This window comes from Budorcas taxicolor, chromosome 19 (genome assembly GCF_023091745.1).
Source record: "Budorcas taxicolor isolate Tak-1 chromosome 19, Takin1.1, whole genome shotgun sequence".
NCBI lineage: Eukaryota > Metazoa > Chordata > Mammalia > Artiodactyla > Bovidae > Budorcas > Budorcas taxicolor.
The window spans coordinates 10,967,766-10,982,585 of record NC_068928.1 but is presented as its reverse complement, the minus strand read 5'-3'; the positions used below and the strand labels follow the sequence as shown (position 1 = coordinate 10,982,585).

General features: G+C 36.5%; 1 protein-coding gene across 1 annotated transcript in view; it reads right to left on the bottom strand.

Moving 5' to 3' along the window:
• The window catches only part of MED13 (mediator complex subunit 13), a 94,863-nt gene that overhangs the window by 48,487 nt on the left and 31,556 nt on the right, over nucleotides 1-14,820 (bottom strand). The window contains exon 9 of the mRNA XM_052657509.1: nucleotides 4,167-4,850. Within this exon, the coding sequence (XP_052513469.1) occupies nucleotides 4,167-4,850 (684 nt within the window). The remainder of the gene's footprint in view (nucleotides 1-4,166; nucleotides 4,851-14,820) is intronic.

Below are 14,820 nucleotides of genomic sequence, written 5' to 3'. Positions count from 1 at the left end.
GACAGAGTACGGGAGAGCTCTCACGTGAAACTAATCATTAAACATGTTTAGCATATCTAATATAATAACTTATTCTATATTTCTATTTCTGTTAAAAGTTATTCATGACATTAAAGGATCTCAACATGATTAACATTTCAGGCTGGAGAATTCCTTGTTGTACGGGATAATCCTATACATTGTAAGATATTTAGCAGCATCCCTGGCCTCTACCTATCAGATGGCAGTAGCACACTCCTGGTCGTGACAAACAATATATCTCTAGACACTGCCAAATGTCACCTGGGAGAGTGTGTGTGTGTGTATCAGATGTCAGCAGACATTGCCAAATGTCACCTGGGAGGGGTGTGTGTGTGTATTTATGTGTTGTCTGTGTATCTCAGATGTCAGTAGACACTGCCAAATGTCACGTGTGTGTGTGTGTGTGTGGTGTCTGTGTATCAGATATCAGTAGACACTGCCAAATGTCACCTGTGTGTGTGTGGTGTCTATCAGATGTCAGTAGGACACTTCTGGTCATGATAAACAATCTATCTCTAGACATTGCCAAATGTCACCTGGGAGGGGTGTGTGTGTGGTGTGTGTACCAGATGTCAGTAGTACACTTCCAGTCTTGACAAACAACCTGTGTATGTGTTTATGCTGGAAGAACACAGTAGTACACAAGATGAAATTCTTACCCTCACAGAGTTTACATTCTAATGGGGGAGGAGACCATTAACAAATATGCAGTTTCAGGCAATTTTATATATATATACACACACACACACATATATATATATACACATATATGGAAAACAGGAAACCAGTTCACAGGATAGGCAGTCACTTAGGGATTAAAGAGAAGCCACAGTTTAGTTACAGTGGTCAAGGAAATACTTCCTGACAAGGTAAATTTCGAGTTCGACTGAACAAAAAGGAGTGAGCTGTCCCCTCTCCCCCACTGCCCCATAATGCAGTTCTAAAGGCCTTGAGGAATGACCTTAACTTTCTGACAGAACAGCAAGAAAGCTGATATGGTTAAGTCAGGAAGCAAATAGGAGAGTAGGAAACACAAGTGAAGAACCAGGTATGCAGGAGATTACAGATGAGGAAAAGACTATGGATTTTATTCTGATGTAAAGGGGAACTAATTACTTGTTTCCAAGACATCAGTTGTTTTCAAGAGATCTGCTGACTAATTTAGTAACTAAGTTAGTCATCTTCCGTGATCATAAGGATATCCTAAAGTCCCTCAATTTTAAATTAATTTTAATTTTTTAAAAAGTCATACTAGTATGCTTTTACAGTTCAAAGTGCTAGACAAAGCACACAGATACATCTTTTAAAATAATAATCAAGGAACTTTAAAAGAAAATACATCTCTGTAGGGATGAGAGGCTATAAATGGATTGGGCATTTTTATCTCAGGGAAGCTCAAAAATTAATGAAACACAAGCAAAAGAAAAAAAAAATCAACAAAACACTGTAGAGAAAGTTCATAGTTTAGAATATGCAAAAGGGGGCTAAAGGCAAACTACATTAACAACAGGAGAGCCAAACTGCCTAAAAATCTCTAGAAAGAAATGAAAAAGCTGAAAATGGAGAAACAGAGTGCTCCTTTTTAAAAATAACCATTTTTTAAATTGAAGCATTGTTAATTTACAACATTCTATTACGTTCAGGTGTACAGTGATTCTGTTTGGTGTGTGTGTGTATACATTAATTTTTCAGATTCTTTTCTATTACAGGTTATTACAAGACACTGTGATATAGTTCTCTGTGCTGTACAGCAGGTCTTTGTTGTTTATCTATTTTATATATACTAGTATGGATATGTTAATCTCAAACTCCTAGTTTATCCCCCTCCTCTAACCCCGCCCCAGTCCTGAAAGGGTTCCTTTTCTAAGAAAAATGAATAAATAACCTGCTGAAGGCACAAGATTAGTCATTCTTTTTATCCTGAAAGTTTAGGTATAAGGCCTCCCCTCCAAAACATCCCCTACCCCATTACCATAAAGCAAAGTGTTTGGAATTGATACACAATTGATACTGAAATATTTATTGAATGAGTAAATCCTGCCAATTGACAAGGTTCTATCTTTACACACTAATTTCCACTCAGCTCCTTTATTCCCTCATTCTAAACTCTGTAAGATGAGGAGCTTCCCTGGTGATCCAGAGGCTAAGACTCTGCACTTCCAATGCAGGGGGCATGGGCTTGATCCCTGGTCAGGGAACTAGCATCCCATATGCTGCAGCCAAAACGAACAAATAAAATGTGTAAGATTAAACAATAATATGATGAGAATCAGTAAAGAAAAAGACCAAAACAAAGTACTTCTAAAGGGAAAAAAAAGTTACAGGACATTTAACAAGGGGGTGCTATTTCTTTTTAGTTTAGAAATTAAAAACACATGAATAATAAATATTAAAACTGTAAGAAAAGAGCTAGAAGTTGAGGAATCCCCTCAGGAAAAAAAAAAAGAGAGAAAATATAAAAGTTCAACATCTAAATTCTAGAAATTCCACAGAGAATGGAGGAAGAAACAAAGACATTATCCAAGAAAAAAGTAACTTCCAGTGATGGGAAAAAAAAACAACCAAGACTTCAAATTAAACCAGCCCTCCTGAAAAGTTCAGCACAAGGAATGAATGAATAAAATATCACTACATTTATATGTGTGCGTGCACGCACGCGTGTGTGTATATATATACACATACACATATTCTTGTGAAATTTTAACATTCTAAGCAAAAGATCCTAAAAAATTTCACTGACAACAGACAGAGAAGAAAATGTAATTAACCTCTGCACGCTACTTGGCCTTGTATTGATAAATAGGTAGTTTTAATGACTATAATAGTAAATGAATATAATGGTTGGTTTTCACCTTTTAAAAAAACACCAACTGATTCACTTTGCTGTACACCTGAAACTAACACGACACTGTAAATCAACTATACTCCAACAAAAAATCAGGGGAAAAAACCCTACTATAGATAAGAATGCAAAAAGCTTATGGGACAGATGATAATCAGAACAACAGAGAAAGTGAAGGGAGAACTGAAAATAAGACCATTTTTGCCCCAAAGTATGTCATACATAATGTGTACGTATGACATACTTTGTGGACAAAGAAAGCAGACCACAGAACAGAGGAAGGTATCTGTAGTATGTATAGCTAACCCAAGATTAACAGCCAGAAGATACGAAGAATAAATCGGGGTGGGAGGGAGGTGAAAGACCAAAAATGGACTAAAAATTATATCCAAAGCATATATAACTAATATAAGATTAACAACCAGAATATGAAAAGAATAAATCAGGGGTGAAAAAGAAAATAGACTAAAATATGATATATAGTATAGGCGCATAAACACTTTAAGTGCTGCTTAACCTTACTAGGAAACTGTAAAACATATAGTAAGATAATATGCCATTCTGCATGCAGCAGACTAGAAAATTAAAAGTCTCTTCATACCAAGTACTGAGGAAATGTAGAATAGCTATTCTCATACTCTGCTGTTTGATGAGGGTATAAACTAGTATAGTTTAGAAGGTAATTTGGCAACAACCTTTAATGCTGAATATCAATATACGCCATGGTGCAGCAATTCCACTTTTTGCTATATGCCCTAGAGGGATTCTTACATACAAGTGTACAAGGAAATGTGTACAAAAAAATTCACTGCTACATCTTGTGAAAAACTGAAAATAATCAACATGCCATCTCAAGAGAGTAGATAAATTGTGTAAATTTTGGCTAATATATTCATAACAAAGAAAATACTTGAAAGCAAGTGAAATTAGTTAACTAGAGCCACATGCATAAAAACATGTAGAGAAGTGATAAATATCAAATTCAGGATAGTGGAAGGAAGAACAGAGGAAAAATAATAGTATACAAAAGTGCTAATTGTATGTAAAATCCTTAAGTTGGCTGATGGACCAACTTAGTTGATGGATAAATGTTATTATTTTCTCTTTTTTTGTGACTAAAATATTTCATAATAAAGAGGTCCCCTGAGGAAAAAATACAGTAGAGAAATTATCCAAAATTAATACTCAACTACTGAAAGGATTTATTATTGTAAATCCAACCCTGAAACCATTCTGGCATCTATTAAGAACGTACATCATTTCCACCCTTAAATTTTAATTGACTATTAAAAAAAATACATACTCTGTAACTGATGTTACACTTTCCTGTCCAAAAGGTCCAACTGGATCATCCTTGAATTTATCACTTGGAAGTTGAGGTGGTAAAAACTCTAAATCTTTTTTCTTTGGGACCTTGTAATACTTCCAGGCTATATTAGCTTCATCTTCTTCCAAGTTTACTGCTGTACCAACATATATTGTAGGTTCTACAGCTTCCTGGAATTGAGCTGGGAAAGACTGGGATAAACTGTCTATCCCATCTTCCACTGGTTTAGAAGGAATCAAGGGATCCGGTGTTGGCATTTGATAAAAGTGTTGACTTTGCGGAGTTGAGGGTGTTTTAGTCACTCCTTCATCAACCACATCACAGGGGTGAGGACTAAGTGGGGGTGGTTGAGGTGAATTTGCCATTTCAGTGCCATGCATTTGAGGAGTCTTTGCTACATCATTAGTTCGGATATTTGTAAATCTCACTTGACTGTCTGGAGCAGATATCACAAGTCTTTGGCTGGCTGAATCTGTGTCCATGCCAACATCATCGCTAACAGATACACGATGGTGAAAAGGAGTCAAGGGGCGTTTTTGTGGTTTTTCACTCTTTTCTTGCTTTTCATTGGTCTTGTGCTTCGGAAGTACTTGCTGTTGCTGACTTAAAGATGGTGCCTGTCCTTGCTGTCCAGGATTTCTAGGTTTGAGATTTTTGTGTCTGAAAAGTTAAAAAAAAAAGGTGTATTTATAGTATAACTATTGTATCAAAGTATATAAGTTAACAGTATTAGAAATTTCAGATGTCATTTTTCACACATAAGCCTAAAAATTATTTAAATTTACATAGGAAAATTCCCTTTAGTGGCCTAAAACTAAGACCATGCAGAAAACTTTATAAAAGTCAATTCTCATGCTCACTTAATATGTGGTCAGATAGGCAAAGGTGATTTTCCTTACATAATTTAAGTATCCTAGTATTTGAATATAGAGATAAGATTCTAGTTAAGATAAAAAGGTATAAAATGAACTCAAATTTATCCATTTAACCCTCTCCACTGAGGGAACATACTGAGATACCCTTCTGTGCAGAGCCTGGGACCTCTTATTGTACAGGAGGGGAAAAAACCATGAAGTTAAAACTGCAATTATGCTGAAATGACACAAGAGAAACCCATTATTACCATGACACCAAAATCAAAGACACTGTAAGAAAAGGAAATCATAGAACAAAATTCCTTAAGAAAACAGATGTACTTAGTGATTACATGGTTGTATATATTTGTCAGAACTCAAAACTGCCCACCTGAGAAGGATGAGTGTTACTCTATTAAAATTTACCTCAATAAATTTCACTTGAAAAAAAAAATGCAAATCAGTAACAAAAGATAAGCAATTGAGAAATGCATAAATTAAGAACACATCAAACATAATCAAACTGGATTTGTACCATGAATGTAAGGTGTAACATTCATAAGAAAAAAAAACAGTATTGTTCATCATATTAATAAAACTATATGATTATCTCAATACATACAGAAAAAACATGACAAAATTCAATACTTATTCATATAAAAAGATTCAGCTAGCAAGTACTAGAACTTAATCCAATGAAGTTCAGTTCAATTCAGTTTCTCAGTTGCGTCTGACACTTTGCAATCCCATGGACAGCAGCACGCCAGGCCTCCCTGTCCATCACCAACTCCCAGTTTACTCAAACTCATGTCCAGTGAGTCAGTGATGCCATCCAACCATCTCATCCTCTGTCATCCCCTTCTCCTTCCACCTTCCATCTTTCCCATCATCAGGGTCTTTTCAAATGAATGAGTTCTTCACATCAGGTGGCCAAGGTACTGGAGTTTCAGCTTCAGGATCAGTTTTTCCAAATAAATTCAGGACTGACTGCCCTTAGGATGGTCTGGCTGGATCTCAGTGCAGTCCAAGGGACTCTCAAGAGTCTTCTCCAACACAATTCAAAAGCATCAATTCTTTGGTGCTCAGCTTTCTTTATGGTCCAACTTTCACATCCATACATGACCACTGGAAAAACCATAGCCTTGACTAGATGGACCTTTGTTAGCAAAGTAGTATCTCTGCTTTTTAATATGTTGTCTAGGTTGGTCACAACTTTTCTTCCAAGGACCAAGCGTCTTTTAATTTCATGGCTACAGTCACCATCTGCAGTGATTTTGAAGCCCCCCAAAATAAAGTCACTATTTCCAGTTTCCCCATCTATCTGCCAGGAAATGGTGGGACCAGATGCCATGATCTTAGTTTTCTGAATGTTGAGTTTTAAGCCAACTTTTTCTACTCTTACACTTTCATCAAGAGGCTCTTTAGTTGTTCTTCACTTTCTGCCATAAGGGTGGTGTCATCTGCATATGATATTTCTCCCAGCAATCTTCATTCCAGCTTGTGCTTCATCCAGCCCAGCGTCTCGCATGATGTACTCTGCATATAAGTTAAATAAGCAGGGTGACAATATACAGCCTTGATGTACTCCTTTTCCTATTTGGAATCAGTCTGTTGTTCCATGACCAGTTCTAACTTTGCTTCTTGACCTGCATACAGATTTCTCAAGAGGCAGGTCAGGTGGTCTGGTATTCCCATCTCTCTCAGAATCTTCCACAGTTTATTGTGAGCCACACAGTCAAAGGCCTTGGCATAGTCAATAAAGCAGAAATAGATGTTTTTCTGGAACTCTCTTGCTTTTTCTATGATCCAACCGATGTTGGCAATTTGATCTCTGGTTCCTCTGCCTTTCCTAAAACCAGCTTGAATAGCTGGAAGTTCACGGTTCACGTACTGTTGAAGCCTGGCTTGGAGAAAATTGAGTATTACTTTACTAGCATGTGAGATGAGTGCAATTATGAGGAGTTTGAGCATTCTTTGGCATTGCCTTTCTTTGGGGTTGGAATGAAAACTAACCTTTTCCAGTCCTGTGGCCACTGCTGAGTTTTCTAAATTTGCTGACATATTGAGTACAGCACTTTCACAGCATCATCCTTGAGGATTTGAAACAGCTTAACTGAAATTCATCACCTCCACCAGCTTTGTTCACAGTGATGCTTCCTAGGCCCACTTGACTTCACATTCCAGGATGTCTGGCTCTAGGTGAGTGATCACACCATCATGATTATCTGGGTCATGAAGCTCTTTTTTGTATAGTTCTTCTGTGTATTCTTGCCCCCTCTTCTTAATATCTTCTGCTTCTTTTAGGTTCGTACCATTTTTGTCCTTTATTGTGCCCATTTTTGAATGAAATGTTCCCTTGGTATCTCTAATTTTCTTGAAGAGATCTCTAGTCTTTCCCATTCTATTGTTTTCCTCTATTTCGTGGCATAATCACTGAGGAAGGCTTTCTTATCCCTCCTTGCTATTCTTTGGACCTCTGCATTCAAATGGGTATATCTTTCCTTTTTGCCTTTGCCTTTCACTTCTCTTCTTTTCACAGCTATTTGTAAGGCCTCCTCAAACAATCATTTTGCCTTTTTGTATTTTTTTCTTAGGGATGATCTTGATCCCTGCCTTCTATACAATGTCATGAACTTCTGTCCATAGTTTTTCAGGCACCCTGTTTATCAGAGCTAATCCCTTCAATCTACTTCTCACTTCCACTGTATAATCATAAGGGAAGTGATTTAGGTTATACCTGAATGGTCTAGTGGTTTTCTCTACTTTCTTCATTTTAAGTCTAATTTGGCAATAAGGAGATCATGATCTGAGCCACAGTCAGCTCCCGGTCTTGTTTTTGTTGACTATACAGAGCTTCTCCATCATTGGCTACAAAGAATACAATCAATCTAATTTCAGTATTGACCATATGGCGATGTCCATGTAGAGTCTTTTCTTGTGTTGTTGGAAGAGGGTGTTTGCTATGACCAGTGCATTTTCTTGGCAAAACTCTATTAGCCTTTGCCCTGCTTCATTCCATATTCCAAGGCCAAATTTGCCTGTTACTCCAGGTGTTTCTTGACTTCTTACTTTTCCATTCCAGTCCCCTATAATGAAAAGGACATCTTTTTTGGGTATTAGTTCTAGTTGTAGGTCTTCATGGAACAGTTCAACTTCAGCTTCTTCAGCGTTACTGGTTGGGGCACAGACTTGGATTACCATGATATTGAATGGTTTGCCTTGGAAACGAACAGAGATCATTCTGTCATTTTTGAGACGGCATCCAAGTACTACATTTTGGACTCTTGTTGACTATTATGGCTACTCCATTTCTTCTAAGGGATTCTTGCCCCCAGTAGTAGATAAAATGGTCATCTGAGTTAAATTCCCTCATTCCAGCCCATTTTAGTTTGCTGATTCCTAAAATGTTGACGTTCACTCTTGTCATCTCCTATTTGACCACTTTCAGTTTGCTTTGATTCATGGACCTAACATTCCAGGTTCCTATGCAATAACTGCCCTTTACAGCATTGGACTTGACTTTCATTGCCAGTCACATCCGCAACTGGGTGTTGTTTTTGCTTTGGCTCCGTCTCTTCATTCTTTCTGGATTTATTTCTCCACAGATCTCCAGTAGTATATTGGGCACCTACTGACCTGGGGAGTTCATCTTTCAGTGTCCTATCTTTTTGACTTTTCATACCGTTCATGGAGTTCTCAAGGCAAGAATACTGAAGTGGTTTGCCATTCCCTTCTCCAGTGGACCATATTTTGTCAGAACTCTCTAATCCAATAAAAACACCTATTAAAAAACTCCCGGAGAAGAAAATGGCAACTCACTCCAGTATTCTTGCCTGGAGAATCCCACAGACAGAGGAGCCATGGGGTCGCTAGAGTCAGACATGACTTAGCGACTAAACTACAACTAGTAGAAGAAAAACTGTCTTTATTCACAGAATACATGATTAGAACTTTACAATGAAGGTATTAGGCTGATCACCACCTTCTCAATCTTAACATTATTAACAGTAGGAAAACCAGGCACATGTCTCTTTTGATGTGACACCATACAAAGCAACACAATACTACCTATGAAATATTTTCACCAAAAATATTAAACCTGAATCTGACTAAGCCTCTCAATCAGTAGTGCCCAAAAGAATTTTCAGTGATGACAGAAATGTTATGTGGCTGCTGCAGATTTAAAATGATATTTATGCAATGGAGGGACTAAATTTTTAATTTTATTTAAAACCAGTTACTTTAAATAGCCACTCGTGGGTACAAACATAGCTAGCTAGTATTGGAGGGTATGGCTCTAGAGCTACCTTCCATTTTCAGAAATACAAGGAATAAAGAATAAGTTAAACTATATGACAAACTGAGAAAATTTGTAATGTGGGACATTCTAGAGAACAACTTATCTAGTTTCTCCAACCAAGTCCATGTCATAAAAGGGGGAAGAGGACTAAAAGAGAGACCTGGAAAACTTAATAATCAATTCTACGTTCCTTGTTTGAATCCTTGAAGTCAAACCAAACACAAAAAGATATTTCTGAGACAAATCTTTATAAAGTATCAGATGACACCAATAAAATGTGGTTTCTTTTATCAGATATGATAATGGAATTATGTAAGAAAATACTGACTTTTTTTAAAAGTTGCAGGCTGAAGTAGGAGTGAAATGAAGATACTTAAGATCTGCTTTAAAAACCTTCAGCAAGACTGCAGCTTTGAGGGACTAGCTAAATAAAGCATTAAATCAATAGTATTATAGAGTACCATGAACTTGAAAAAACAGTGGAAACTATATGTGCTGACAAGGAAGGATACCTAGGATAACGGTTTTTTTAAAAAGCAAGTTAGACAACAGTATACATAGCATGATCCCTTTTGTGGAAATGAAAGCACACAGGCAGATCCACATATATACATAAGAGGGAGAACTTTTCATTTTAATTTTTTTATTCATGCACATTATTTTTTTAATAGCATTTTAAATTTTTAATAAAATTATTGGCTATTAAAAAAATAAACAGTAGTTCCTACCCAATGTTAAGAATAATCCCTTGTCCACCCATCCCCTCTTTGAATATTTTCAACAAGGACCACATTACCTTATGAGGAAATGCATTCCATCATCAAATAGCTCTAGTTGTTAGAAAATTATACTGAAATAGAAACTTGTCTTTTCTATGTCAGACATTCATATATGTGTGTGTGTGTGTGTGTATATATATATATGCATTTTTCCTATACCCAGGTATTAGTCTTATATTGAACTCTATTTCTAAAGCTGTCCTGCCCAAGAATGGTATCCAAAGTCACACGTGGCTTATAATGTAAAACATACTTTAATTTTTAAAGACAGTTATGAAAGAATGTTAACTTTTTTTTTTTTGCCTTCCAAAATACAGTTGATTTCTATAAAAGTATTTTACTCATGTTAATTTGTACTGGGCTTATTTTTTTTTTAATAAACTAAGCAGTGGTTTAAGATTTCTCTAAATTATATAAACAGACATGTTTATTCTTTTGCGACCCCATAAACTAAATAACCAACTAGATTCCTCTGTTCATGGAATTTCCCAGGCAAGAGTCCTGGAATGGGTTGCCACTTCCTTCTCCAGGGGATTTTCCCAATTCAGGGACTGAACTCACATCTCCTGTATTGGGAGGTGGATTCTTTACCACTAAACCACCAGGGAAGCCCCATAAACAGACATAACCCATATAAATAAAAGCACATTCAGAGCCTCTGTAACTTTTAAGAGTATAAATGAGTTCTGAAACCAAAAATTTAAGAATTCATCAAGTTATGCAAGGCACTAAGGAGAGAAACCATCTCTAATAATCTAAGGTGTTGTTCCAAGTATACAAGGGATATGAAAAGTATCCTTCTGTAAGGCTAAGAATTATTAATCTGAGCTATATAAGAACAGCAGTGGCTCTCCAAAAATTTGGTAACATCAAATCATAGTCCCTTTCTTCAGTTATAGACCTTTGCCTAAAAAGTCTAATTTTTAGAGACAAGTGAATTTCATACTAGAAGTCAACAAAGGGGAAATCTTTCTAAAAAAGAAGCTGTCCTGAAAGTACAATCCAACAAAACGACTCCTTTAGATTATGTTTCCTGCTGACTGAAGTTCCTAGTATTTCAGTGTTAATATCTAAAATAACTGCATCACTTTCTATTTATATAGCTTGCTAAAGTCTAATTTTCTTATGAACATTCCACCAGACTAAAGCCTAATAACCATAAATGTGCAATTTTTAATCTCACTAATAACCAAAAAAAATGCCAATTAAAACAATCTTATGTTTTTCATGTTTTATGTTTCATTATAATAGGAAAAAAATAATTTTAAGGACAGTTCTCAGATCAGTGAAAGCACAAGAAAAACCAATACCTTTGTATGTAAAAAGTGGAAGTAAAACTGGTAGTCTTTCTGAAGTCAAAATAAAAGTATTTAAAAGGTCCCCTCACCCACAATTGTCTATCACATCACCCACCTAATTTTATTTCCTTCTTAGCACTCATCACTCATTAATTTTAAAAGATTAAGAATTCTTTTTGAAAACAAATTAATTATCTGCCCCACTCCCCTTAGCATGCAGGCTTCATAAGAGGAGAAGCCCTGTTCACTAATGTATCCTGAACCTTGGACATCATCTATCATTAAATGAGTGTTTCCAAAAAAAAAAGACCTAGCAAGTAACTGATAGTCACAAAATTGTTATTTTATTTTTAAAAAGTTAAACACAAGCTAAAAACTTTTGGAAACAACCTATTTGCCCATCAATCCCAGAATGATTAAAAACACTATGATACCTGTATTCAGGAGAATATAAAGAAGTTTTTTAAAACAAAGCAGAGTCACAAGTAACTAGAATGAAGAGATTGAAGGCACATTAAGTGAAAAAATAAGTTGCTAAATACATCTGTATTATGTTTCCATGTTGGCAGGAAAAACATATATACACACAAAATTACACACACACACACAAAAGAATAATATCTAACTGGCAAGTAATTATTTCTAGTGAGAAGAGAGTAGGATTTGGAAAAAGAGAGCAGTCAAGGGGTACTTCAGCTTTATTTGTATAATTTAAATTTTTTAAAATCACATATACTCATGCAAACTGCTTATATAACTATGCAACTTTTTTAAAAAATCAATTTCCAAGAGAAAGGTCCAGTCCTATCTTTCACACAGAGTTAACTTACTACACAGAATCATTTACAAAAAAAAAACCACTTAGGAAAATGAGGTAACAGAGAAAGTAGTAACAGCAGGGAGCTTCAATCACTTCTATGACTGAAAGGACAATAAGATGATGTAGTCACATCAGATCACAAAAGCCTGGGACGATGCTAGAGCCACAGCAGGAACTACCTAACGGTAACTGGGACCAGGGAAGAACCAGCTGATAAAGGGACACAGCTGTTGCTGGAGCTGGTTCAAAAAAGGGGTGGGGAAATACCGTGGTTTCTTCCAATCTTGAAATTATAACTAATCTTCTGTTAGTGCCTCCGATTAGTCAACTCCGAAAAACAAGTGAGCCCAATCAATCATCATGCTGTACATCTCTAAGTCATACAGTATCACTGTCAATTATACCATAATAAAATAGGAGGGGAAACCAACAAAACATATTGAAAGCAAGGAAGCCTATGAAATGTAATTCCCTGCAATACAGAATAGGGCAGGGCAAAGATACGGATAGATTTGATAATAAGCTGGTTGACTGGCACATTCAGTTATCAGTGTATGCCCTATTTCCGATATTCTATGGCAGGAGAGGACTCACACATATGGTGGCTCAAAGTCTGCTTCAAGCCTTACTTAAGTAAAAAACAATCAGATTTGGCAGGAGGGGCAGGGGTAGAGCAGGAATCTAAAGTACAAAATGCAATAGTAAAACAGTAAATGATTAGAAACACTATTTACTAGAGGGGTAAAATTACCAAAGTTAGTCACCATACATAGATTATATGAAATTTCACCATATGAAATCTCTGTATTCCAGAGGAATTTCTGGAAATCTGAAACAAAGTATGTCTTTAAAAATAAAAGTTTAGCTTAGAGACCAAGAATTAACACTTATGTTTACGAACGTGAACTTTGAGTGTCTTCCTCTAAAACTATTCTAGGCAAATAGCCTTAAAACCTAAATCTTTCAAAAAGAATAAAGCAAAGCCTAGGTTAGAAACTAAAACAGAAGAGCTGCTATCAAAACATGCCAATACAGGGAAAGAAAAGCCTAATTTCACTTATGCATTCTATTGGTCTTAGACCAGGGATTAGCTAACTTTTTCTGTAAAGGACCAGACAGTAAATATTTTAGGCTCTAGGAGTTATATAGTCTCTCCTGTAACTAATCAACTCTGTAAAAGCAGCCACAGTTAGTACATGGATGAACAGATATGGCTCTGTCCCAATAAATTCTTATTTATGGACACAAAAATTTGAATTTCACATAACTTTCACACAATTTTTTTTTTCCCCCAAATATTTAAAACTGAAATCATTTCAGCTCACAGGCCATACCAAACACGTGAGCCAGATTTAGCCAACAGATCAGTTTGCCAACTCCTGGTCTCAGACAAAATAATGCACTAAGCATTTCAAAACTAAGTTTGATTTTTCCCTCCAAGGTGAGAACAGCTTTTAACTATTTTAAACTGTTAAACAGGAACTAATCTATCTATATTTTTAATCCAACCTATCAACAACACAGGTGCATTTTTTTTGTTTTTCGCCCCCACCCCCACCTGCATTCCCAACCTGGCACTTCCCTGATGGCTCAGAGGGTAAAGAATCTACCTGCAGTGCAGGAGACACAGGTTCCAACTGTCCCTGGGTCAGAAAGATCCCCTGGAGGAGGAAATGGCAACCCAGGCTAGTATTCCTGCCTGGAAAATTTCATAGAGGAACCTGGCAGACTGATAGTCCATGGGGTCGCAAAAGAGTCAGACATAACTGAGCACATGGCCCACCTCCATCCCACCCCCAGCATAGACGGATTTATTCAGGATAAGCAGAGAATGGCAATATGGGGTCTACAAACATGGTGAGCAAAGAGTGAGTTTCCTGTATGGCAAAGGAAGGCCAACACTTTGACAGAGGAATAAAGGAAGATGGGAGGGTTATAGTAAACAGAGTCCATGGTTGTTCATTGGCCTCATCCTTGCTAGGAAAGGAGAGGAGTGTTTCTTCTTTCTGTTGTGCTCTATGATTGTCACACACAGTGTGAGAGCTCCCCCCATTCTGGTCAGAGGCAAGTTTTTAACGAGGCTGACAAATATTTAAAAGTGTAGTCTTTAACCCAAAGAAATCTATATAAATGTAAATTTAATCTATGCAAAAACATATCAAAACACTTGAAGGGGTGTCACTGTACTCAAAGCTAATATAAGAAAAACCCTGCCCCTAACCTGCATGCCTCCTTCCCTCTGGCTCACAACCATGACAAGAGGTGGCTGGTCAACTATTCATTCACAAGTCTTTGGTTAAGTGCCATTATCTGTTTACTCATCTGCAAAAGCATATGATCTACCTTTAATCTGTAGACTAAAATAATAAACTCTTGGCAATACAATCTGCATCCCTTGATAACCAAACCTCATCCAAGTCCCTAAAGAATTCCATGTACATTCATTCTTTTACTGAGCTTTCAATCAATACACTCAATTAGAAAGCCTGTATTTTTACACCTTTGGTCCCTTGTCGAATCTTATTTTCTGAATTTTAGTTCAGCATTTCACCTACAGCTTGACCAAAGGGATGCTATAA